Source organism: Meriones unguiculatus, chromosome 19 (genome assembly GCF_030254825.1).
Source record: "Meriones unguiculatus strain TT.TT164.6M chromosome 19, Bangor_MerUng_6.1, whole genome shotgun sequence".
Classification (NCBI taxonomy): Eukaryota; Metazoa; Chordata; class Mammalia; order Rodentia; family Muridae; genus Meriones; species Meriones unguiculatus.
Genome location: NC_083366.1, coordinates 13,821,037 through 13,848,399, shown reverse-complemented (window position 1 = coordinate 13,848,399; position 27,363 = coordinate 13,821,037). Strand labels below are relative to the sequence as shown.

Genomic DNA, 27,363 nt, shown 5'->3' with positions numbered 1-27,363 from the left:
ACATGCTAGGCAGGCACTCTACAACTGAGCTACACCCCCTGTCCTTCGGTTTCTGGAGTCAGCGCTTCACTGTACGGCACAAGCTGGCAGCACTCGAAGCCAACATCTAGCACCTTCCTCAATGGCTGCCGCAGTTGTTTGAGACAGGACTGAGCACTGAACCTGCAGCTTGCTGATGTGCCTAAGTAATCTGGCCAATCAGGAAGCCAGCCCCTGGCATCCCCCACCCTCCTGTCTCTGCTCCCCTAATTCCAGGATTATAGGTATGTATCACAGTACTTGGCTTTTGGTATGGATCCTTATACTTGCATAGCAAGAACTTTTTACCAAGCTCTGTCACCCCAGCTCTGCGCTGTAATTTAAAAACCTGGTTTAATTATAACTTGGAGGGCACACACACACACACACACACACACACACACACACACACACAGGCTTTAATACATACCTGTCATAAATTCGGATGTTTGCTGGGATGGCACTTATGAAACCTACTAACTTTTTATTTGAAGACACCCGGACTCCACAGTGCCATTGCAGAAGCCAGCCTGGGGGACGCAGAGCCCTGAGGTATAGAGGAGAAAACATATTAGTTAGTATCCAAGAACACAGGAACAAAATAAGACCTCCAGATTCAACAATCTAACACTAGCCCATGACCAGACAGACATACCACAAGAGAAACTCAGGCGAATAGTCAAAGCGGAACATATTGTCATCATCTTCCACGTAATTCTCGTTCAGCAATGTGTACAACTCCTTCAGCTACAAGACAAAACAAGTGTCCTGTGTAAGGTGCTCTGTAGCTTACATACAATGTGTTTAAATGCAGGAGTTGATTTAAAGTCTTACCACTTCGGCATTACTCAAGTCTAAAGTATCCCACATAAAACCTTGTGGTAAAGAATACGGTTCTTGGCGGATATTGTCTTTGTCTGGTTCAATTGCACCATGAGATGTTATGACTTCATCTAAAGAAAAAGAGAAAGAAAAAGAGAGGATATTACATTTTCCAGTAGTCTGACAATCCCAAAAGGTCAGCAACAGAAGTGAAAGGACGCTTTCAATATTAGTAATAGTAACTCTAATAGCAGCTATATTAATAATGCTTTATTATATAACAGCATTAACTAAATAACATTATTACTAATTATATGTAGTAATAATTGTGGATTCCTTTGGACTATTATTTTACCAGTTAAAGCACAGGAGGAACTGTATGTCACCTAATGACATAAAATGACGGTGATTTCTCAGCCTCAATCCTAGGTTACAAGACACTACTTCCACCGTGATGCAGGCTTGATACAACAGCCTTAGAAACGGGGCCTCTCTCTTTTTAATTTTACCTCCACAAATTGAGGGTGTGGAGGCCATAGTGACCATTGACCCCGCCTACCACCAAAACCTAAAACAAATTTCTAAATTGATTACTTCTCCCCACCTCTACTGCTAGCCATGTAGTCCGCACTATAGGCCAATTCTAGGAACCTCTGAGTTCTCCCACTCTTTTCGGGGGACCAGTGTTTTGTGTATGGCAGGATGGCCTTGAACTTGTTATGTAGCCTATGATGACCTTCAACTTCTGATCCCCATGCAAGGGATGAATCCAGGGCTTCACATGTTCTAAGCAAGCGCTTTACCACTGAGGTATACTCCCAACCTCCCATTCTTCTTCCTTTCTCTCCTACTTGGATTTTTACTCTTATCATGCTGTTGGGGTGAATATGAGTGGGAAGGGAAAGGATTGGAAAACATTACTCCCTGAGTTATAATAACAAAAATGGATTATCTATATATAACTGGGTTGCTTAGAGTTTTAGGTGGCAAATGACCCCTTTTATGCTGTTTGAAACCTAAAATATCAAAATGTAAGTAGACGCAAGTTCTAAGTCAAAGTTGGAAATTTATACTGTCATGTAATTTGAACACTTTCATGACAATTATATAATTTACTAGGAAAAAAGGAATGTTTATATCTATAGCAAGTTTAAGCGGGATTTGATGGAGCAAGCCTGGTTCTAGGAACAAGACCCTGTTACACTTCTTTACTTGAACAGAGCCCATAAAGGCCTTTACTTCTAAGGGGCACCCTAACTCCTGTATGATACGAAATTGATACACCACTAGAGTGTGTTTGGAACCCTGATAAGAAGTTTACATTATCCACTCGGTGCGAGAGTATAGGAAAGGTTTTCCCAGTCCTTTAGAATATCTGAGACATGAGAAATGCTAAAAAATAATGTAGTGGAAGTGTAGGGGGTTGCTAGAGTTATGGCTCAGTGGTTAAGAGTACTCACTGTTCTTGCAGAGGACCCACCTTTGGTTCTTAGAACCCAAAACTAATTTTTTTTAAACTAATTTTTAAAAAATGTATGAGTGCTCTACCTGCATGTACACCTGCATGCCAAAAGAGGGTATCAGATTACATTATTAATGGTTGCGAGCCACCATGTGGTTGCTGGGAATTGAACTAAGGACCTCTGGAAGAGCAGCCAGTGCTCTTAACTGCTAAGCCATCTCTCCAGCCGCCTCAATACTATTTTTAATTATACTTTCAGGGAACCCATTAACTTCTTCTGGCCCCCATGGACACCAAGCATGCATATGGTTCACATATATTCACGCAAGCAATCATTTGCATCCAATAAGAAGAAAAAACATCTTAAAAATACAATATATAGGGAAAACAAATTCATGAAGCTCAGAAGCAAAGATTAATACAAAGAAAAACCAATTTCTCTTTGGTACAACATACATATGCTATATATCACATATATACTATCTATATTAGTCATACTATAAAATAGTGTATAGTTATATATCACATATATATTTTCTACTATATAATGCATTATATATTATTTTACACACATACACATATGAAAAGTTTGGTAGGAAATTATAATATATAATACACATTTCAAATGTGGGAAAATTGGATACTGTAACAGAAAGAGAGATTAGGTTACAATCAGTGTTAAAGAAAACCAATGTCCCTACTTAGTATTTACACTTTAAGAAGACAGATTCTAGCTTTTGTGTTGATTTTGAGTGTATGACACAAGACTGTGAAGTCTCTTCATCCTGGTTTGTGGAAACACACATATGAGCTTACTCAATTTGGGCACTGGCTGTGTGTCCCAGAACTGGTATCTGCGCTTTGTGGCCTCATCAATGTTCCTGGCTGGGCCTTGGCATGCAGACAGCAGTTCCATTGCTCTCTGGATGTCCTGTAGCTTCTGAATAGGGATGGTGGGATTCTAGAAGAGCAGAAACAAAAAGACACACGATATGAGGAAGTTGCCACCACTTTTGAAAACAGGTAAACCGTGTGTACTGGCCTCAGAGCCTGTAACTCCCAAACACTGCCCCACCTCCTGGAAGCCTGCTGAAGGCTGTCTGTGAATATACTGAGATAAAATAACTGCACTGTCGCAGATTACCAGTGTGCTGCAGTTTCAACGGGGGGCTCTGGTGGTTTGGGAATGCTAAGTACACAGGAGCACCCTTTGCTTCAGGATCCCGCCCATCTGTGCTGGTCCCACTGTTCCTTTGGGAAAAGAAGGTAAAGAGTGACATGCAGGGCATGCATTACTGTCACACAGCAGCCAGGCAGCCAGGAGCCTCTGTTAGCGTTAATGCTCTGCGGCAGCAATGGAGGGGCAGAGGAAACAACTTCTAGAACAGAAACTAGACAGACAAGAGATGATTAGAAGGAAAGGAGGGGAAGAGAAAAAAGAGAACCTTAGGGCTATGCTGGGAAGGAAATGGTTAAGAAGAAAACACTAATGCTGCTCCCTCCTGAACAATACCCAGCCCTTCTTACACTAAAGGAACCTGAGACAGAAGGAGAAGAGAAGCTTCTCTGCAAATTCTAATCCTTGGCACCAGATGCATGTTCTCCCAACACAAGAATGGAAACCTAGCCTTGTTTATAGGTAAAGCATATTCTTATTGGTAAAGTGGGCAATATTTTTAAATTCCTAACTTCTCTTCTCAAAGCCAATATTTCTGGGTTTCTTTTGCAGATTCCCCATCTCTTTAAGTTCTTCAAATGTAGTAGTACATGGAGACTAAGACTACATTTAAAATGAGACACTGACATGGAGTCGGATATGGAAATCAGTGGAACCACAACACTTGACTCTTTTTTTTTTCAGGCATGTTGTTCATTTTACTAAGCAAATACTCAAATGTAATGTAATTCTTATAAAAAAAAATAGTGTATGTCCAGCTAATCATGTAAACTGCTTTAATTTCAGTTGTTCTTTTGGCCTGTTGATTTCATATCCTTAACCTCATGTGAAGTGTTTAGTTTTAATTTTTTTCTTTTTCTTTCTTTTTTTTTTTTTTTTTTAGAAAATCTTCCGTCTGTTTTCATTCTCGAACACTTTTAAGTAATTGATAAACTAATAACCTCTTGAATTTCTAGCAGTCTACTAAAAGACCTACAACAGGAACCAAATTTATAACATAGTACAACAATGCTTAAAGATACATTTAACTCTGGCTTGAAAATTCAAAGTAGAATCCAGGCTTAAAAAAATATCTGTGTATAGAGCCTACACTGAGTTTGTTATAGTAACTTTTTTTTCTGATAGTTAAGACTTCCAAGACAAATTAAAAGCAAATTCCTTTGCAATAATCATGAAGCAGTATCTTGGTTTTGACAGAGCTAATGATAGCCCAGCTCCAGGAAGACCCTAGAGTAGTTTATATGTGCTACCAACTCAGTGTCACTAGGCTATGCTAAAAATATTGGCCATTTGTGAAACATTTATATTCTAAGCTCACTATTTAAATACTTTCTGAAAACAGGTACAAGTAAGTACAATTTTCAAACCTATAATGTCAAAGTAAGGAAATTCATAGTTAATCTTTTTTTTTTTTAAACTTTGTGATTGTTATTAGTGCTGGAAATTAAACGGAAACCTTGCATATCATGCTTGGCAAATGCTAAAACACTGGACCCTAGCCTTAGGATTATTTCTTTTTTCTTTTTTGAGAAAAGGTCGCCCTATGTAGCCCAGGCTTTGGCCTTGCACTCACAATCCTCCTGCCTAGTCTTCCTGGGTGCTGGGATTACAGGCGGGCGCCATCACGCTCACCTTATGATACATTCTTAAATCTATCCATTCACCTTCCATAGTATCACCACCTGGGGAAAAAGGCGAGAACGTGCATTAGCCCCCAATTAACTGTCCACTAGTATGTTCTTACCTAAGAGGCAGGAATTCCTCTTTCTCTCCATATGCTTCCTAAAGAACACTATCAGCTACATCCCTTGCCTATTATTTTCTAAATTGAATACCTTCGGATAAATCTGTCCAAATCTTCTGCAACTAAAAAGTCTGCAAGAATGGGTTGGAATTATAGCTCAGATAGTAAAGTGCTTGCCTGGCATGCACAAGGTCCTGGGTTCAATCCCCAGATCCACATATACAAATCTGTTAAGAATCTAGACAAATATCATTTTAATTTTAATCATTAGGTGTAGTTCAGATTATTCTCTAAATGCAGTTCACTGTAACAGTATGGCATTATCTACAGCTGCCATAAGTTTATGGGGGATAGTGCCCCAGCTTTAAAAAAAAAAAATGCAATGAACAAATGCCAATATTAAAACACTGTAGACTAGCTTCTAATATTAAAAATAACTAAAAACAAAACAAAAAACCTCTCTACCATATATGCAAACAGTAGTTCCTCCCACTCAGTCGGCTGCAGTTTCTTATCAGTGCCCAGAGTGCAAAGGAAGTGCTTAGAATCCCTGAGGGTAAAGGGATGGGTAAAGCCAATGGCATGGTAGAAGCAAAGAGCTGCCCACAACTGCAGGTAAGTGACGCATTTATCTGCTGAAGCAACACCAAGAAATGAGAAAAATATTTGCAAGCTGATGCGTTATCCCAAATTATCTTAGAAGTTATGTCTAGAGGAAGACTGATCACCTGAGACCAAAAGGGAAACTAGGAAGAAAGACTTGACTTTGTTCTCTCCCTCGTGGTCATTCAGGGCCAAACTGGGTCAAATAATTCTCCTTTTCAGAGACTCCTGGTTCTTTCACATAAATCAGGTACCAACAACAATAAAACTACCCAGACTGATTTATTTGACATATAAAAAAAAAACCCTGAAATCCACAAAATTTGCAGGTGCCTTCTGCCATGTGCACTGTACTTAAGAAAACAGAGCAATCTTCATTAAGAACGATTTCACTTTAACTTGGTGACAGTCCTATAGACTAGAAGAAAATGGGCTTTCCAAGGTAACAGGCTCAGAGAGATACAGTATACTGTAAATAATGAGCTAGGGCTAAGTACTAGGTCTTGGGGCTACCACCCTACCCAGAAAGATTGACTTGAAGCTACAATCATCAAAGTCACCTTTGTCTGTTATGTTTCTAATTCCGTTCCTTTGGCTCTGGTTTCCTACACCAGCAGGGATGTGGTCTCCTGCATGATAGGAAGGAGTGATGTCCGCAAACCAGGGTGACTGTCAACGGTTATCACATGACCTATGTAACAGTGCAACTAGCTCTCTTTCCAGCAGACTATCTGCCAACATGGAACCCAGATGGACAACTAGTTTAGTCTGAAATAGGGATGTCCTAAGGGAGAACATGAGGAGGTGTTCCCCACCCTTGGCAATGGCATGAGGGATGGCCACTGCAGACCAGGCTGATTCAAAGTCAACAGAAGACTTACCCATGGCTGCTCCGGCTGAAATCTGCTGCCAGATGGCGTTGTGCTATGCAGGTAATTAGACAGACACCCAGAAAAATTAAAATGTGAATATCTTCTGAACTAAAAGTAATCACAGATTAAGTGTAACTTAAAAAAAATTAAACAAAACAAAACAAAAACGTCTCCTACCAGGCTCCCAGAAAGACTTCTTCTATGACTATGATCTACATACTATTATAAAGAGAAGAAGAAATGAGGTGGCTACACACACACACACATAAACAGAAGCCCAGTATGTATCTCTTGGTTGTGTGGGTGCCACAGTGAGCTTCACGGAGGCTGTAAACACCCTCCAGTTACTTGTGCCCTTCAACACACAGTCAAAGGAAATACTAGCTACGCACCTACCCCGCCCAAACCCATCTCTTCTGCATTGGTAAAAATATCTGTAGTAAGAAAACAGGCTCTCACTTTTGAAGACTGCTGGATTTTAATCTCCTGGGAGTCAGATGCAGAGTCGGACTTGGTACCCCCAGAATTTGGCTTCTCCTTTTTTCTCTTCTGTTTCTTCTTTTTCTTTTTTGCTCCCAAATCTCCTCCAGGGCTTCTGTAGGAAATTCAAGGAGGGTAAAACAAAACTGAAGGGGGAAAAATCATCATATAAAACTGAGTTACATAAAAGCCATTACTTAGAAAAACATGTTATCTGTACAGTGAAGGACAACTATGTTAGGATACGTAGGATATGAGGGGCCAGATTGAGATATCCATAAGCAAACAGTGCTTCTTGCTCAGTCACATGGCAGGTGCTCAGATATCTTCTAAACATAAAAACTGCAGATACAAGCCTCATTCATAACTGAAGCCAAAGAACATTCAGTTACTCTGCTACCCACTTTTTACTCAGCCCCTAAGAGATATGCCTGGGGCTAGAGAGATGGTTCAGAAGTTAAGCACATTGGCTGCTCTTACATAGAAACTGGGTTTGGTTACAAGCATCCACATGGCATTCACAACTGCCTGTAAGTCCAGTTCCAGAGGATCCAATGTCCACTGCTAGCCAGTAAGGGCACCAGGAATGCATACGGTACATATACATACATACATACATACATACAAAACACTCGTTAAGTATTAACATCTTTTTAAAAGAGCTTTTAAAAAGCTACATGTATAAAAATATCTGTTACAGATAATTCTTTGGGATGACACTACTCACCTTTCTTCATTTGTTTGGCTTTGCACATACTGAATAAGTGCTCTACTCCACATTTATGTCCCTATCCCATCAAAATACTTATTTCGAAGTAACAGAAACGAAATAACAGAAACTTTCATATGTGGAAAAGTTTCTTTTGATTAAAATTTTTTTTTTATCTTAATTAACAAAAAACTCTATGGTTTGTGTGGCTTAGTAGGTAAAGGTGCCTGCCACCAAACATGACAGCCTGAGTTCAATCCCTAGGACCCACAGGGTGGAAGAGAGAACTGATTCCCTCAAGTTGCCCTAACCTCCATGGGCACACTATAGTATGTGTGTATGCATACACACTAATATCTCTTCAAAAACAAATTCCTAAGTATCAAAAAACATCATTGGGTAAAATATTTTTGTTGTTTGGAACCCTTTCCACTTCTGTATTCTGGAAAAGAAAAAAAGGTAAAAAAAAATAAAAATAAAATAAAATAAAAGACACACAAGACTAAATATTTTCCCTTACTAAAGCTTACTCTACCACAAATTTCCTAGAAGATAAATTAAAATTTGAGAGATTATCATTACATTTTTGTTCCACTGTTGTAAACCAACCTATCCCTGCTTATTTTCTTTCCTGTTTTCTATCTGATTAGCACATATACTACAACCCTCCTCCAAGACCCAGATGCCATTAGTGTAGAGCCAAAGCCTTACATTACCATCTCTCAAAGACAACAGTTTTTCCGGTTATTTGCTTAGTAAAGTATCTTCGCTAATCATATTTTCATTTTTCTAACATTTTCTAACACAAACGCAATTGGAAACATAAAATTGTAAGGCCTCCCCTATTCCTTCCACTTTCAGTGTGTCCTGGGTTTCTACACTAAGCTACCTCACTGCTCACCAGCTGCAGGCATTCCACCATGCAGACTGGCCAGGTTTGGCTGAAATGTTCCTATACAAGAAACACCGTTGCTGCAGAAGTGTTTCAGCATATCTACCTTCTTACTTTTAGGCTGGCTTGTCCACAGGTAGAAATACTGGATCAAAGGCCATGTTTTGTGTACTGGTAAGTAACTAAGACTCTCCTTAAATACTGTACTGATTTCCATTCTCACCAGCAGGAAACAGGTTACTAATGCCCTCCATCTTCAGCAGTAATGTACCATTTTTTTCCTCATCTGAAATAATCTTACAGATGGTGCTGAGGAAAACTTACCATAGACTTCATTTATTTAAACATTTAATCAATACTTGGGCTAGACACTTTTAAATCATTTCAAGAATTGTTCCTCTATATCCCCCTTTTATTCATCATCCCTAAAAATAATTTAGAGGTACCCTCTATGAAAAAGTACCTACACTATCATTTACTCAGTACTCTAAACATGTTCTCATTTTTCTTATACATACTGTATCATGTGCATACATGTACATGTGTGCATATGTATGTCAGGCCAAAGCTTACACGGGATGTTTTTCCTTATTGCTTTCCTCTTTGCTTACTGAGGCCAAATTCTCTCAATGAACCTAGAGTCATTTTGGCTAGCTTACATAGCCTACATAGCTTCACTTACTCAGGAAATCCCTCAGTCTGCCTCCCAAGTGCTAGGATTGCAGCTGGTAACCGCACCTGCTTGGCTTTTAATGCAGGTTCTGAAGGATTCTTACCCTTGTATAAGAAGTACTTTATCCACTGAGCCATCTCTTCAGCTGCATTTAATTTCATTTAAGTCTCAACAAAAGCCTAGAGTCAGGCTTATCATCTAGCTTCTGCTAGTTTAGATTTTAATCAATTTGTTTAATATTTGAATTTTTGTTATCTTTTTAGAATGTATTATGTAATTTAAGATATAAATGCTTTAAGATATAAATGCTTTTCCGTGTGGCTTGCTTTTAAATTTTGATTATATATTATCTTCTGCATTCCAAAATGACACAAATAGTCTATGTTTTCCCCCTGCCTTTTCTATGGCTTTTTGACCCATTTGGGACCAAAGGTGTCTTCAACATTCCAAAAACATCACAGGTTGCTGAGGCAAGAAGATGGCAAATTGGAGACCTTTCTGAACTACAGACTAAATTCAAGGCCAACACAGGCAAATCAGTGAAGCCCATCTCAAAGAAGAAAACAGACAACTTATCTCAATGTATAGTATCTGTCTAGCATGCCCATAACATGCTAGACAGGTTTAAAGCCTACTGCTCTAAGGGGGAAAGTTATAAACACAAGAGGCCCTCCTATAATAAACAGAACATGTTAGTCAAGGACCAAACTATAGTATATCCAAAAACTAGTAACAGACAAAGCTGACACCTCTACTTAATAGACATTCATTCACACCTTCCACAGCTCCCGTGAGGTCCATGAGTCCCTAGATGCTGCTGCAACTGCAAACAGATTTAGAGCAAGTCCACAAATTCTTTTGACATCTTTCATGGAGAGCTGGAGCCCGTTTTCCCTTCCCTTGGATCTAGATGGCCCGACTTGCTCTGACCACAGTGGAAGTGACAGTATGTGATTTCGAGGTTATAAAAGGCCACATATCCCTGTTTCTCTTATAACACTCATAAGCCTGGCTCCCTTTAGAACCTGCCATGATGGTGAGGCCAATGTTGACTCTTGGCTGAGGTGGAAAATAAGCTTCTGGCTCAGATCCAACATCGTAAGAGAATCACATAAATCCAGCTCAGGGAGCCCTGAAGTCAGACTCCAACTGTGACTCTGTAGTAGTTACTTTTGTGATGCTGACAAAATTAAGGGAGTAAATATTTGGTTGTGCTCATGCTTTCAGAGGGTTCAGCTCAGGGCTGTTTGGCACCATGCAGTTGGACAGACCAGCTTGGTGATTAAACTATCTGGAAACATTACAACAATGGCCCGTCAGGATACAAAGAAAGGAGAATATGGGAAGGGGCCAGAGAAAGATATTACCCACAAGAATATCCCCAGGCTACATGATCAACTTCTTCCAACTAAATCCCAAACCCTACCTTTCAATAAAAGCATCATCTTATGAACCAACCAAAGGTTCAATCATTGGGTCAGAGTGTTAAGTGTGCTTTACTTTCCTACTGTGTGACCCCCCACCCCGCCTTAAAGTAAGATCTCAGTATTTAGGCTGGGGCTGACCTCAACTTTACTATATATCCTGGGTTGGCTTTCCAGCTTGTGCCTTACAAGCAGAACTATACATTCTTTTAGCTCTTCTGACTTTCATGCCAAGCAGCCTTGTTTCCTGGAGCCAATGCCTCTGGATGAATTAGAGGCTAAAGGGCTCAATCTTTGTGCAGTACAGGAGAGAAATACATAGAACTATGAGGTGGTCTACTTCATACCCCAGTGTACCCTAACATAAGTCCTAATCTAAAAAAGATTATAAACAGCATCAAGGTTATACAGGGATTTCTTCTCTTATCAGTTATTAATGTGTTAAAATAATAAACATTACATTTCAAATGGCTAATTCATTCTTTCATACGACCAAATTACAAAAACACGCAGCTCTAGGTTCACATTTCCCTGTTCCTAACCCTAACACAGAAAACAGTGCTTATTACTGAAAACCCATTAAGACCTAGTCAAGTAATAACCTGGCAGCCTAAAAATAGTAATGCATTCCCACCCCAAAACAAGAAGTTTATTTTCATCAGTAGAATCAAATTGTACAATCACCATGTTTATATTTAAAATCATCTGGTGACTAAGAGTACCCATAAATATCTGCCTGGCAATTGAGCAGCAATGAGTTTATCAGAGCCAGATACCAGAGCTAGAAACATGTGGAGACACCTGGTTTGACATATTCTGATTTGGAGCACCCTCCTGGAGGTAGTCAAGCTGGCACCTTATGAAGTGGTAACAGTGCTGGGAGGATGTGGGAGTCACATATAGATGCATGTGTGTATGCATGGGATCAAAGAAATCAGTTCATACTGGTATCCGGAAGGTCCCTAATGTCTCTCACTAGAAGATGGAATAACAAATACCTTCTGAATGAGTGACTGGTGTGTAATTCTGGCTTCTGAGGTAGCTATAGCCATGTACTGGCAGACAGCAAAACACCTCCGGAAAAGCAACAATTTCCCTTACTTTGTGGTAAAGATTGTTGAACCTAGTATCAAATCTTCTCTAATTTTTTTCCTAAGTGTTTAGTGCTGTGTTGGGTTCACAGGGAAGCTAAAGTCAAAAGGCAGCACCTTTCTTCTCCTGGAACCCTTTTCTAGAAACTACCAGCTCGATGTGGTGGCACACACTTTTAATCCCAGCACTCAGGAAGCAGAGACAGGTAGTTCTGTGAGTTTGAGGCCAGCCTGGTCTACAGAAGAAGTTCCTGGACAGCCAGGGCTACACAAAGAAACCCTGTCTTGAAAAAGCAAAAACAAAATCAATAAAACAAATAAATAACCCCAAACAAAAACAAAACAAAAAACCCCTAAACACCTGAACGCCAGTCCAAAACAGCCCAGATTCCTAAAGCAGTTTCTTACTGCAGGATAGGGAATGAGCTGTCATGACTGGTGTGTATGCTTGGAAATGAATGAAATAATCTTTGGTGTACAATCCAGAAGCATTTGTCCCATGGTGCCAGGTTTTCTCTAAAGTAAGTATATTTATTTTTAAGATACAGGGGCAGATAAACAGACATTAAAACACCAGATTATTTCATCAAAAAGTCCTTTAAAAACATTTTAATATATATTATATATACTATAATATATATTAGGACAGCTATGAGATGAAATTTTCTATTAATTAAATTCTAATAGTTAATACTACTCACCAATACTCCCTCCCTAAACTGTATTGCTAAAATTATTATTTTTTTAAAAAGACAAAGTCTTCATTGTGCAACCCTGGCTATCCTAGATCTCACAATGTAGCCCAGACTGGCCTCAAACTTACAGAGACATATCTACCCTGGTCAGACTCATCCTGAGTGCTCGGATTTAAAGGGGTGCGCCATCATGCCCAGCTTAAAATTGAACTTTTAAATTTTGGAATAATAAAGAGTATCTATTCAACCTTTCAATAGGCCTAGTTTATAAATTCTCCCTTTTCTTGCTCATCTGAACACCAAAAAATTGGGAAGAAACTATAAAAACCCGCACCAAATGCACTATCTCTTCTTCCAAATACATACATGTTTCACACAATACATACATGTTTCAACCTTCCCATGCCTTAAATGAGGACAAGTTACTTTTCCATGTCCCAGAGCCTTAAAGAGACTAGGATGGGGAGTAAGCGCTGACAGGGTACATCCTCATAGTACTAGGACAACCACAATAAAAACACAGAGAAAGGCTATAAATGGTGTGATATATCTGTAACGCAAACACTCAGGAGAACAAAGGAGAAAAATCATGCATTTGAGGCCAGCCTGCTGCTCAAAATATGGCTACTGGTAGTGACAATAAGTAAGGCTGAAGGGTAGCTCAGTATGTAGGAGCTCCTGCAGTATGTAAAACCTGGGACTCCCAAGTTTAAGTCCCAGCAGCCACACTGGGCAGCCTCCATGGGTACCTGCGTGTATGTGGTGTACCTACAAACATGCAGGCACACACCTATACACCAATAATACTAGTAACAATAACGGTAATAACAACAACAATAACAGGATAAAGATAAACGCAACTGCAGATAATCTAAAACAATAAAGCCACTTTTTAATTTGTTTCTCAGAACTGATTTATTTATCTGTTTAAGTGTGTACACACGTGTTGGTGACTGTGTGACCTTGTCTAAACAAGCAGAGGCTTGTTTAGAAGGTGTTAGATGTCCTTCTTGATTACTCCCTGCACACTTCTCTCAGGCCAGGGTCTCTCACTGTACCTGGGGCACACATTTTCTAACCTAGGCTATAAGCCAGCAAAACCCCAAATCCCCCTGTTTCTGAAAGCTGTGGTTAAAAGTGTGCATGGTACACCTGGATTTTCAGGTGGCTGCTGAGCAGCAGGCACTCTTAACCACAGAGCCACCTCTCTAGCCTCTCCTCAGAACAATAATCCCTAGCATTAAGTGTAATTCAGCACTTACACTCTCAGGTTTTTAAACAAATTAAAATATAATATAACTATGCAGAAATTTGCATGAGAAGATTAATAGCCCTCAAATGGAAACAATCCAAATGCCTATCAATTGACGAATGCATAAGATGTGGAATACCCATATAATAGGTTACTATTAAAAAACTTTAAAAAAATGTAGCACTATATACATAACAAAGATGAATTCAGTGTAAAAAGCCAGTGCTATAAAGCCCACATATTACATGGCTCCAATTACATAAAATATCCACACAAGCAGACCAGGCGGGTAGGATGCTTAACATTGACTGTCACCTTAACAGTCTACATTTACCAGACAGACAAGTCTTTGAACCCTCCAGTGAAGCATTTGTAGATTAGGCTAAATGAGCTGAGAAGGTCCACCCCATGGTCTGGGGTCCTAGACTGCGGGAGGCAAACCAAACTGAGTGACAGCAGGCATCTCTCTTGCCCTATGTGGATGCAGTGTGAGCAGCCTCCACCTGTTCCTGCTGCCTTTCCCGTCCGCAACACAACAGACTACATTCCCACAAACTTTCAAAAGAAAAGCTCGCTGTCTTTAATTGCTTCTGTTAAGTATTTTGTCATGAGGAGAAAAGTGCGTTTAGGAAATAGACTGCTTAAGGATGTGGGTTTCATTTGATTATGAAAATTCCTTCTAAAATGGACTGTGGTGATGGCGTTATGACTCTGTGGATGTTACAAAAGCCACTAATTGTATGTTTTCAACAGGCATATTATATGGTATATAAATTATTTCAATAAAACTTTTTAAAAATATTAACTCCTATGCCTGGGTAGCAGGATGGGGGAGGCTTGAACAGACCCAAAACTGACCCAGAAACATAAAAGCAGCTTATTTGGTATTTGGAAATTCACAGGCTCTGAAAGAACATCTAAGGCAGAAAGAGACATCACAAGCCTGAGTAGGCAAAAACGCTGAGTAGGAACCAGGATAGTAAAAAAGAAACTCTTAGAAAAAGGTTCCACATGGAATTCAGTGAATTCTGTCTCAGACTCCTGTTTGGGAAATAGCACCAAGTCCAGAAATGCAACTGCAGAAATCATGTTGCTTCTTCATAAAAATCTCTCCAGCTTTAAGAAGAATTCCTTGCCCCCTGTCACTAAGATTACTAATGAAATATCCAAATAAATTCTGAATTTTGCTGTCTTGAGCTGGGAATGTGGGGTAGGGTGGGGATGAGATTCTGGCCCTTGTTCAAACTTGCTACTGGAATCAGTTCATGCCATCTCTGCCATGATAAGGTCAAATACTGAACTTCCTGTTAGCCCTAGCATGTTCTTTCTTTCTCAAGTCTGATGGGATGTAGAAGTAGGATTAGACAATAGATGGCAGAACCACACACTGGGGGGGGGGGGGGGGGGCGGGGGATGCACAGCCAGTCCTTAAGTGACAGAAGTAACAAGAATCCTTCTAAATATCATATACATATTAATATATATATGAAGGGAACCGCCATGGCATAAGAGACTATCACAGTGGCTCAAGAAATCATGAACTAATGCATTAATTGTAGGAAAAACATTGCAGCTTAAGGTACAGGAATACCTGATATGAAACAATGTTAGACATTATAGGATACTACCAGAAAAGTCTCTCAGCAGCTTCCCCTGTGAAACACAAATAACAGGAGTTTGATAGTGACACTAGGCTACACATTTTCTTCTTGATACCAATCTCCTGCATAAAAACTTTTGGAATCATGAATGAATGTAATTGTTACATTTAAAATTTTTAAGTAGTATTTACTATTATTTATGTGTGTACATGTCAGCCAGAGTGTACGTATAGAGATCAGAGTTTCAGAAGGAGACTGTTTTCTCTTTCCACTGTAGATTCTGGGGAACAAACTCAGATTGCCAGACTTGTATTCCAAGGTTTTTACCCTCTGAGTCATATATCACCTTTGTGACCCTCATATGATTTAGTTTTTGCAACTAAATCATTAATAATATCAATCACAGCTCAAGAAAAGAGAAACATATTACAAAAATGCAAGAGACATGCCTGTAACAACCCATGAGTCACAGGTACTTAGTATATGACAATGTGAAAAATGAGTAGTGTTGAAAGTATAGCTCAGTGACCTAATGCCTTGGTCCCCAATACTGCAAAAAATTAAAAGCAAATTTCTTAGTTTATGAATATACTATTTAATGAAAAGTATAGAAAAACCAACTTCCGTGGAGAAAAAACACAGGAAAATATTGTGGTAAAAAATTGACTTGACCATAAAAAAACAAAACAAAACAAAACCCCACAAATTTTACATTTTATTTTATTTATTTTTTTGGTTATAAATTTGGATCATCTTTGTGAAATGTGACTTACGATGTTTGGATACATTTTTGTTTATTTATTGTCAATCAAGTTATAATAGCTAGATATGATTAGTACATGCCTATAACCGCAACAGTTAGGAGGCCGAGACAGGAAAATCACTGCAAAATTTACGGCAGCCTGTGCTACGTGAGTTCCAAGGCAGCCCCTTCCTACCACGGCAGAACAAGACAACAAAATAGTAAGATTAGCTTTCCAGCTGTACAAGTGCATACCTGCCCTGGTTCCTTAATAAGGACACCAATTTCGAGTGAGAGACCCAAACTTGGAAAACAGAACCTTGAAACTAAAAGTAGTTATCTTGGACCTCTAAGGTCACACCTATTCAGCACCAAACAATGCCTCCCAAATATTAACACTCATTAAATATGTCCATTGAATGAAGAACAGAAAGATGACACTAACTTCATAAAAGAAGTTAATGAAAAAAATTCTTAAAGACCTTTCTGGTGGCATACATCTGTAATCACAGCACTTGGGAGGTAGGAGCAGGAGTATCACAAGGTCAAGGTCATCATCAGCTACACAGCAAGTTCAAGGCAAGCCTGGGCTACATGAGACATTGTCTCAAAAATAAAACAACGTAAAATGGACCTAAATGTACAAACTATAAGGGAAAAGGTAGTAACTTTGGCTACACTAAAGTTAAATATTTCATAGAAAAATGCTTATAAATAAAAAATGTTAAATACATGAGGCAATATATAACACACATAAAAAAGTATTAACAGCTAGAATATGTATGAAGCTGTGTCTTCCCACCATAGTTTATGTCAAGCTTCATACAGAAAGGCAAAACAATATTCTGGAAGAGACTGTAGGCATCATCTGAGACTGGGTTTGAACCCTGATTCTTATCTTCACAACTGTATTGAGTGTATTAACTTCTCTGTACCTCCGTTTACACATCTGCAAAAGGATGACATTTTCAATAAACAGTACTGGGAAAGTCCTAAGGATCAAGTGAGTTAATGCATAGAACTTAACTCAGTAGCAGGACAGAGCCACTCAGCTATCACTGTGATGGCCCTGCTTTTATTTTGTTCTTGCATCACAATGCTAGCTCAAACTGTATTGTCTTCCTCCAACTAGAACACAAACCCCTTAAACACAGGTTTTCCATCTTATTTCCAGCACCTAAAATAGTATCTGGCATACAAAAGATCCTCAGTAAATATTTTCTGGATGAGTAAAAAAAAATCAATTTTAAAAATTATTAAGAAAAAGACAAAAGTCTGACAGAATCATGGGCTAAGGATATGAATAAGCACTTCACCAAAGAAAAAGCCCTGGCAGCCAACACTCTTGAAAAAATGTGCTCTACGAGGTCCATTGATCAGGCAAGTATTTTAAAGTCTGATAACATCAGAAGTATGAGAGAAAAGATATACCTCTGGTAAATGTAAGCTAGTGCAACAACCTCTAACAACAACATATCTGGCATAGCCACTGCCATCATGACCATCACCATGACCAACACTGTTATCACCATCACCACTGCCTTCAACTTTAAAGTAACTTGGTAAAATGTAGTAACTATCACTATTACCAACACTACATATCTTTAACACGACCAGAACTATTATTACCATCAATTTTATTATCGTCAGTTTATGACTACCATCACCTGCATCATCAGTATCATTATCACAACCACATCACTATCTCTGTAATTATCAGCATTACCACCATCAATTTTACCATTACCACTATCACTACCACCACCATTATCATCAACCACCTATCACTGTCAACCACACCTAACAATTTACAAAACACAGTAGAAGCTGTACTAAGCACCTTAGATCTGACCTTGTAAACTGTCATAACAACACATTATTTCCACTTGACAGAAAGGAAATTGAAAAATGGGTCCACTAAGTAACTCACTGAAAAGAGCATGTTTAGTAATGGCAAAGGCAGCACTTAAATCTAGTCAATCTGCACCCAGAATCAACACCCTTACTACACCGTATTGCTCCTTATTTGTGCATTGACCATCTCTTATGACATTTATTGATGTCATTTATTAAGACATTTATTGAAAACAAAACAAACAAACCAACAAATAAAAATAGACATTTATTGATGATCTTTTTCATGATCCCATTCATGATCTTTGAGTACCTTTTCATGAATCTGTACTTTGATCAGGTTACTACTATAAATCTTCAGTACATAAACTCTGGTACCCTTGCAAGGGTTAACAAATCCCTTTACTACTAGAAGAAAAGGCAGAGAATCCAAAGTTCTCGTTCAGCTTAAGACAAACAGTAAAGGCAGCCACTGCTCTGGTGATGAAAAAGAAACCAATACTCAGCTGGGCAAGCTGGCTACAGTTGAAGCAAATAATCAGCTGTATTGGTTACTAATATGTTCTACTTCATCCTGAGTTAGGGATATCTCATGGCCACCAAATTCAGTAATGGATTTTACTTGCAGGAACTACAGGTTCCCGAAGTCATGTGGGTTTGCTTTTGTCAGTGGCTCACCTGTCCAATTCTAGGAGTAACTTCTTCACCCTGTTCTAGGGTGATCCACAATTTCCAGCAGGAAGCTACCCTCCCCACTGTTGTCACTGGGCTAGGTGATGGCCTCATCTACAGTGTGATTTCAGAGACTTTAGATTCTGCATCTCTATCTCCTCTAGGGACTGATGTAGGAAACATTAAAGTCACACCATCTGTGGTCAAAGCAGCAAGGCGTTGGTAAGTCCTAATTCCAGAAGGTCACAAGTCCACAGCTATTCATATCCAAAATGCACACAGGCAAACATTTTCCAACCCCAAATGAATTTGTCATTTGTGGTTAAAGACACACTGGAAGGCTGTGGAGATGGTTTTGTGGGTAATGGTGGTTCCAATGAAGCATGGCAACCTCAGTCCTTTCCCCAGAATCCATATAAAATATGTGGATGCTCACTGACCTCCACATTAGTCCTTCTCCTCCTCATCGTATATATTCATTCATTCATTTATTCTCTCACACACATAAATTGTTTAAAAAATATTAAACTCCATTCAATAAATTTTTATTAACCTTTTAATGTATGATATACCAGATAGTCTTAAGACTCAAAAATGCAAAGTGCAATCTCCATGCTTACATTTCTTTGATGACTCCACAGGCAGAGATACATTCATGCTTTGTAGGTGCACTTTGAGTGTGACTTAATCACCTTGGCTGCTTTTACAGTATCAAGACTTAACAGTATATTGTTTCTCATAGTTTTAGAACTAAAGTCCACAATCAGGATGGACCAGGGTGTCGGCATGGTTGGGTTTCAGTAGACACAGCTCTTCATGTGTTCATCACTAATCACCTAGTGACAGCTCCCCTCTCTACCACTATGTAAACCTTCTAAAGGCCCTCCCTATTATCACTATGGCAACAGAGATATGGGATTCTGTAGATTAATTCTGAAGATACAAACTGGTCCACAGCCAGTTGCCAGTCTTGCTCACACCATCCTAAAAACTACCTTTAACCACTATGTTAGTTTTTTTACCACTATAACAAAAAACCTGGTAAATTTAACTGTTAAAAGAGGAAAGGATTATTATTGCCTCATATTATTGGAAGCTCAGTTCATGACCAGGTAGTTCGGCTGCTCTGAGCCTGTGGCAAGACAATGCACCATAACACGCATGTGCAAGCCTCCTTAGGTCACAAGCCAAGGAACAAAGGAGAATGAGGAAGAAAGCCAGGCCTGGTTCCCCAAACCCCCTTTATGAGCACCCAAAGGTCTTCCTCTAGTCTACGTCTTAAAAGTTTCCACAACATCCCAAGTGTCACCCCAAGTGTCATTAACCCTTTAACACAGGGGCCTCTGGGCTGTTCATGATTCTAATTATAAGCACAGATCTTACCAAAGGTGCTTCTGAATAGCCATGCTATGCCATACAACAATCCCCTCTTCCTTATCTGTCCATTGCCTGCAACAGCTGATTGATGGAGCCTGAGTAATTTTCCTGTTGCCCAGAAACCAGTGAAGGGCTTTCTAGAGATTCTGAGTTAAGAAACAGCCTTTGAACAGTGAGGACTTACTTAACTGAGGAGGCAGAACAAAAGAAAGACATAGAAATAAACAGACCTTGGGTCCTCAATTCTAAATAAAGACTAGCCCTACTTTCAGGTCACACACTGCTATGTTTAAATAAAATCATCTTTAACTTGAATTAGTTTATACACATTAGACACACATTAAAAGAGCTATGTTCCTCACTTACCAGCTATGTGACCTGGTCAAGTCATTTATCTTTAGAAGCCATGGCTACCTTAGCAGTAAAACAAGGGTCTGGCTAAGCAGATAACTGGGAGATGACAGCATGGGGGAAAATGGTGGGTAAGTAGCACAGCTTCCTCTAAGGGCTCGGAGGCCATGACAGGGTCCACCACATAGTAAGACCCCTGGTTATTTCAAAGCCTATACATTTTTGTCTTATAAAATTTTTGTCTTTGGATAGTGGTTACAGTTTTGTTTTTGTTTTTCTAAGATAAGGTTTCACAGAGCTTAGGCTGACCTCCAACTTACTGTGGTGAGGATGACCTTTAATTCCTAACCCTTCTGCCTCTACCTCCCAAGTGCTGAGACTGCAGGCATATGTCATATGCCTAGCTGGTGGTAGTGAAAAAAATGGGACACTGATAGAGAAATATGGTTAAAACATGCTTGTTCAAAATTTAAAGATAATTCCTAGAAGGAAAAAAAAATGAAAATGCTGCATTCTGCAAAAGACAGGAAAATAAATGTTTATGCATATAAAAACAGGAAATTCAAAGGCACATATCTGAGTTACCTAATATGATAGTCACCATATGTGGAAGGCTTTTTAAATAAGTTAATTTAACTGAAATTAAACTGAGATTTTAGTTCCTCAAGCACTCACTCTAAGTGCCCAACAGCTCCATGTGAATAAATAACATCTACTGGACTAGGCATTTCTACTGCCTCAGAACATGCTAGCAAACATTCATGATGAAGAACAAGGCTGCCAATGATCCACATAAAGTATGATCTTATTTATGCTGATTGGGTACATACTAAAATGTGAATCAGTCACACTGTCAATTAAACTTGGATACAAAAGAAATAGGATAACCAAGGAATTTGGCTCTCTCTATACTTTATTTTAAACCTGCATGTTTTACTCATATAACCAGCAATAGTGACAAAAATATTTTAAAATGGAATAACAAACCAATTGGTCTTCTTTTTTGAACTTGAACATCTTTACCCTATTAACGTGTTACACAGTGATGATTAACAAAGATGGCAAAGTGTATATGTTGTCCTTCGAAACTGTATTTCTGCCAGTTTCTGGGAAAGTCTGCTCTGGGTGAAAGGTGATGTCACCATCTCAGATGCAAATCTCAGCTTTATCACTGTTTTAAGTATTCTAAGTACTTCTTGAATGAGGGGGAATCCCTTCAGCCAGTGCTATTAATATATCTTTCCATTTAAATTTATACATTTGACAGCAGATCGTGTTTCAGACAGAGCAGCTTTGTGCTATCCCTTGAGTCTCCCATGATGAGAATTCAGAATTACAACAAGCTTCTGCATTTTCCTTCTGATTCTGTGCAACTACTGAGGGAAGTAGTCACAATCAATTCCAATAATAAATATTTAGACACCTTCAACTCTTTTCCCCCCAGTAGAGGCTGGTACAAGAAAGGTTGTTTTATAATTTAATTCCAAAGTCTATGGCAGCTCATACCTGTAATCCTGGCATGGGAAAGATTGAAGGAAGGGGAGTCAGCCCAGGCTATACAGTGGATTCATGCTAGGCTGGCCTGGACTGAGGCTGAGACGTTGCTCAAAACAAAACAAACAACAAAAGAACACCTAAGGCTTCATTTTTGTGACATACTGGATTTTTTATTTGTCTAAGAAAAAATTATTAAGGTGCATTACCAAAAGCAACTTACAGACTGAATGCAATTACTGTCAAGATTTCAACTTTTAAAACATAGAAACAACAAAAATCCCAAAATTCATACGGAAGCACAAAAGACCCTGAATAAGCCAAAGCAAAACAGAGCAAAAAAATATACGGGAGATACCTCATCTCAAGATACTACAGGCCATAACAAAGACGGCATGGTGCTGGCACAGAAACAAATTTGTGGACCAGTGGAACAGATAGAAAATATGGAATAAACCCCACAATGATAGCCATCCGATTTTTAACAAAGATGCCAAAGCCTATTTTGAAGAAAAGCCAGCCTCTTTAACAAATGGTGCTAGCAAAACTGGATATCCATGTGTAAAGGAACAAAATTAGAACTGTACCTCTCACTTTAAGGAAAAACAAAATCAAGTCAAATCTTTATATAAGATTGAAACTCTGAAATTGCTAGAGGGAAGCATAAGGAAAGCACTTAGATACCAGCAAAGGTTAGAAGTATATCAGGAAACGATAGCAAGAGCTGGCAAATGGGACTGATGAAATTAAAAGGCTTCTGTGCAAGTGAAGAGACAGCTTATGGTGGGAGAAAAAAATCCTTACTAGCTCCTGACCACAGTATCTAGACTCCATAAATAAAAAACCACCAAAAACCCAAACAATCCAGTCAGTAAATGAGCAAAGGAAATGAACTCTCAAAAGATGAAATACAAAGAACTAACAAGTATTTTTTTAGAAGTTCAGCATTTTTGGCCATTAGAAAATAGAAATTAATACACTGAAATTCCATCTCATCTCCAGTCTGAAAGACTATCATTAAGAAAGCAAACACCAAATGTAGCTAGGATGGTGGGGGCAAGTCAGCCCTTGAACGTTGCTGGTAGGAGGGTAAATTAGTCTAACCAGTATGGAAATTAGTAATAAAGGCTCCTAATTAATGATAATAATAAAACAGAAATAGAACTACTTTCTGAATTACCTTTGCCACTCCTGGGAATATACCCAAAGAACATAAAATCAACATAAAACTACATTTTATTATTTTGTCTGAAGCTTTTTTTTGTTGGTGGTATTTGTTTGTTTTGAGACCCTGTCTGGCTACGGAGCCCAGGCTAGTCTCAAACTCAAGATTCTCCTCAGCTTCCTAAGGCCAGGATTACAGACATGGGCCACCACACTTGGCTAAAATTTCTGTGGTATAAGGGAGCAAACCCATAGCAGTATGCATAGTGGGCACTTGTTCTACCAGGAAAGTACATCCCTGTACCAACCCCATCCTAGATTCCTGATAGCCACAAGGTGAGCAATTTTACTCCTTAAATCATTCTCTGCTGGGCTTCTGCCCCACCAGTCCCAAAACCCTGAACAGACCATGGCCAGAAAGCCCTGAGTCAAAATCAATCTTTCATTCTTTAAACTGTTTTTCCCAGGTATTTATCATAGTGATTAAAAAGCTAAGACAGTGCTCAATGTAGGATAAAGCTAAGGAATCTTTTAGGATGCAGTTTACAAAAATAGAAAACATACCTTAATGAGGCAAGATGTTGAGTTTTAGTGGACCTAACATTGTACCCCATCTTTAACAGTTTTACTAAATCCTTCAGAAACTGAGATGGCAGAACAAATGAAGAATGGGTGAAGTATTCAATACAAAAGACCTTGGATTACCTCTGTAGCTGCACACTTTGCAAGTTCCTAGCAAAGCAGACAGCCTTTTTCCTCCCACTGTCACCCAGGACAGAAATTAAATTTTCAGTCATTTGGACTTTTCATTTGCCTGGAAGTTTTCAAGTTTCCTCAAGCTCTTTACTGAGACCTATTTACTTTATTCCAATTTTAAATCACGTGGACGTGGAAAGGCAAGTTACCATAGAAATCTTTTTAGGTTATCATCAATTATCTTTTAATTTTCCATACATTATTTAACAATAACAGAACTACATTGTTTGAGCTATCATCTCACTAGTTAAAGCTGACAAGCTCTCCCTCTGTCAGCATTTTGAGGATGCATATACTTTTAGAGTGGTACGCTACTTCCATATTTGGGTGGACCAAATAGTTAAAGTATACACTTCCCATGAAAATGGTGATAATCAAGTATTTTTTAATACTTATGCTATTGCTTTAAATTAAACATAAAACCTCACATTTTGCTTATGGGCTTTCATTATTACCTATAAAATGAAATAAAAACCCAATAAAAATTCTATAAAAACAAAAGCATAGTAGTACCTCACCTGACATTTTTCCTTTACTTGAACCTACAGTTTTAACACAGTAAGCTAAAACAACTTGTAAATACATTACACTGAATGCTGGGTGTATATTAACTCTTTCAGGCCACTGGGGAGCTAGTGAACAAATTACTGCTCCACTTACTGACCTTTCCCTACTTTCTCAGAAGCAATACTTTGCCTATTAGAGGTAAAACATTATCTACTCACTCTCCAAAGACTTGTTATTTGTTGTTTATTTAAACTACTGGAGAATGAAGACACCAAGTGAGGAAAGAAAAGTTTTATATTTTAACACTGACAAACTTTGAGCTACTTAAAGAAACTTGGGTTTCTACAAAGCACTATCACTTCATGAGCCAAATAAAACAGAATGACTTCCTAAAATTGTATTGTTTAAACTGAAATCAAAAAAGCAAAGCAGTTCAAAAAGAGCAGCAACTGAGTTTTACTAATCTCTCTACATTTCAGTAGATAACAATAAATCCATTATGTTAATTTTTTTCAAACTACACATCACATGACCTATTCCTGTTTAAAACAAGCCAATCCACTGGGCAGCTCTACATTTTGATTAAGGATCCTAACATATAATTAATGTGCTGATATATAAATCTGGAAACCTCCGAAGAGGGCCCCAAAATGTGTTTGAATGTTCTTCTGGGAACTTCAAACAGCCTATAGCAAGGCAACAGACAGTCCCAGATCAAAGGACGCAGATATGAGTAAATTTTTTGTACCAAGTGTATCCTTAATTGTGTAAGCAAGGAAGCTTTAATTAAACCACCAACCTAGAATATCAATCAGACACAGAATAAGAAACTGGGGAGAGACAAGTCCAGGGTCTCCCCAGAAAGGTAATAGACAGGTGTGGAAGTCTGGACCCATTTCTGGCAAGAGAGCTAATGTTTCAAAAAAAAAAAAAAAAAAAAAAACAACCATTCATATTTAGCTATCACAGGCAAATTTTTACTAATCATAAACAGAACTCAGGTTCAGATTTCTGTAGAACTTCCTTTCCTGGCTTAAAAAAAAAAAAACCTAGACTTGAATGATAACATTCAGCACTTGCAGCTGCCACTGAACTGTTCCCTGAAAAAAAATAAAAAGCAACTTGCCAAGGGGAGATATGTAGTCAGCTTTTCTTTTTCTTCATTTGTCATTTAATATTTTATAACACATTCAAGATCAATAAAGCCTCCTTTCTTAAATAAAGCTTAAAGTAAACACTGAATGAAACACAAACACTTGAAAGACTCTCCATGAACTGAATAAATAAGCCATCTGTGACTCAGGCTTCCCTATCGTGTCTGAGGCTGACCCACTTCTACAGAGTCACCATGGTTCGCAGAATCTCACTTCTAAGGGGCAGCAGGGCCGGCTCTGTGCCAGAGCATAGTTTGAATCCAACAGGGTAAAAGGCTGAGGCAAACAGCACCTACAAAAGGACACGGGTCTTTATTTAAAATGATCCCCCAATCCCCGCCTCTAAAACGGAACTTCAATACCAGCCTTAACCAGGAGCAGTCTTTTCTCCAACACAAGAACAAATCATGTCTGTAGGGGAGAAAAGAGGGCAGGCAGAGACTGAGAGCCGATCAGGTACTTGGTCCATTGGGCTTTGGAGATCAGACACCAGGTCTGCAGGCGGGGTGAGGTCGGGGGCGCGGGAACTCGGTTCAGCGGTCAGCTCGGCTCTAGAAAGCCCTGCGGGCAAGCTCAGGGCCGAAAGAGCCGACTGTCCTCAGGCCGGGACCCGAGTCCCCCGCCCCCCACCCCCCAGGCGCCCTTTCCCCGCCCGGGTGGCAGAACTTTGCGCAGTTCGTCGCCAGCAGCCCGGAGACCGCCAGGGGCGCATCCCTCACCCCACCACCGGCTCTGCGGGTCTCATCTCTGGAGGGGGTTAGCGGCGGGGGGTGGGGGGGGCGCGAAAGTACTAGAAGGATGCCGAGGCGCCGGAGGCACGGCTTGCAAGCCCCTCGCCCGGCGGCCCTGGACGCCGCCGCCACAAAGGGAAGGGCCTGGCGCCCTCGCCGGGTGCCCACCGCGAGACGCTCGCCGCGGCTGGGTGAGGCCGGCCGGCGGGGGCGCGCGGCAGGTGACACCCGCGTCGCGGGCGCCCGGGCCGAGTCGCCGTCTCCCCGCCCACCTCGGGCCTCGCCCACCGCGGCGCGCGGCGGGGAGCCCGGAGCCCTGCACCTCACAATGGTGTCGGGACGAGGCCGCGGCCGAGCGGGGCGGCCGAGGGGCTCCGCGCGCCACGAACGGGCGCCGGGGCCCCGAGGTGCGCGCGGTCCCCGCCCTGTCGCGCCCGCGCGCCGCCTCCTACCCTTTGGCGTGTTCCGTCTCCTCCTCATTGTCTCCGTCTATTCCGCACGTGTCCTGGTCGTCCAGCTCGAGGCTCTGCTGGCTGGCCGCAGACTCGCTGTCCTCCGCCATCGCGGCGGCCCCGAGCGGCTGGGAAGGCGGCGCTCCGAGCAGCTAGCGAGGCGCGACAGGGCGGGCGCGGCCGCGGCTCCCTCTAGTGCCGCCCACCCTCGGGCTCCGAGGCTGGAGTCTGCCGCCCCGCCCATCCCGCCGGCCCCGCCCACCGCAGCCGCCACGGCCCCGCCCACTCGCTTGCGGCTCCCGCCTGTCTAGGCTGTCCCGCCCGCCTCAGTCGGAGCGGGCCCCGCCCACATGGCGTGCCCACTCCCGCCCACCGCAGCGACCCGCCCACCTTAGCAGGCACGGCCCCTCCCTCCTCGCTCGTCTGCTCTAGCCCACCTCAGCAGCCATGGCCCCGCCTACCTCGCTTTCCCACTTCCGCCTATTTTGGCTGGTGAGACCCCCCCCCCATCTCGCGGTCCCGCTTCCGCCCCAGCCGCGAGGCCCCGCCCACCTCGCCGGCGGGCTCGGGCGCTCTCGGCCGGCACGGCCCCGC

The 27,363-nt window shown here is 40.5% G+C and overlaps 1 protein-coding gene across 6 annotated transcripts in view; it reads right to left on the bottom strand.

Annotated features, from left to right (window-relative positions):
* Nmt2 (N-myristoyltransferase 2) overlaps positions 1 to 27,013 on the bottom strand; it is a 40,547-nt gene extending 13,534 nt beyond the window's left edge. The window contains exons 1-8 of one of the 6 annotated variants that reach the window (XM_021661698.2): positions 26,770 to 27,013; positions 7,158 to 7,293; positions 6,708 to 6,806; positions 5,144 to 5,161; positions 3,119 to 3,263; positions 853 to 971; positions 674 to 765; positions 449 to 565 (exon numbers count right to left, since the gene is read on the bottom strand). In XM_021661698.2, coding sequence (XP_021517373.1) covers positions 449 to 565; positions 674 to 765; positions 853 to 971; positions 3,119 to 3,263; positions 5,144 to 5,161; positions 6,708 to 6,806; positions 7,158 to 7,293; positions 26,770 to 26,879 — 836 coding nt within the window. In that variant the 5' untranslated portion in view covers positions 26,880 to 27,013. Of the gene's footprint in view, positions 1 to 448; positions 566 to 673; positions 766 to 852; positions 972 to 3,118; positions 3,264 to 5,111; positions 5,162 to 6,707; positions 6,807 to 7,157; positions 7,294 to 26,769 lie in introns of all 6 variants that reach the window. The other 5 variants (XM_021661700.2, XM_021661702.2, XM_021661699.2 and 2 more) reach the window with 5 other exon arrangements.
* Positions 27,014 to 27,363: the final 350 nt, after the last annotated feature.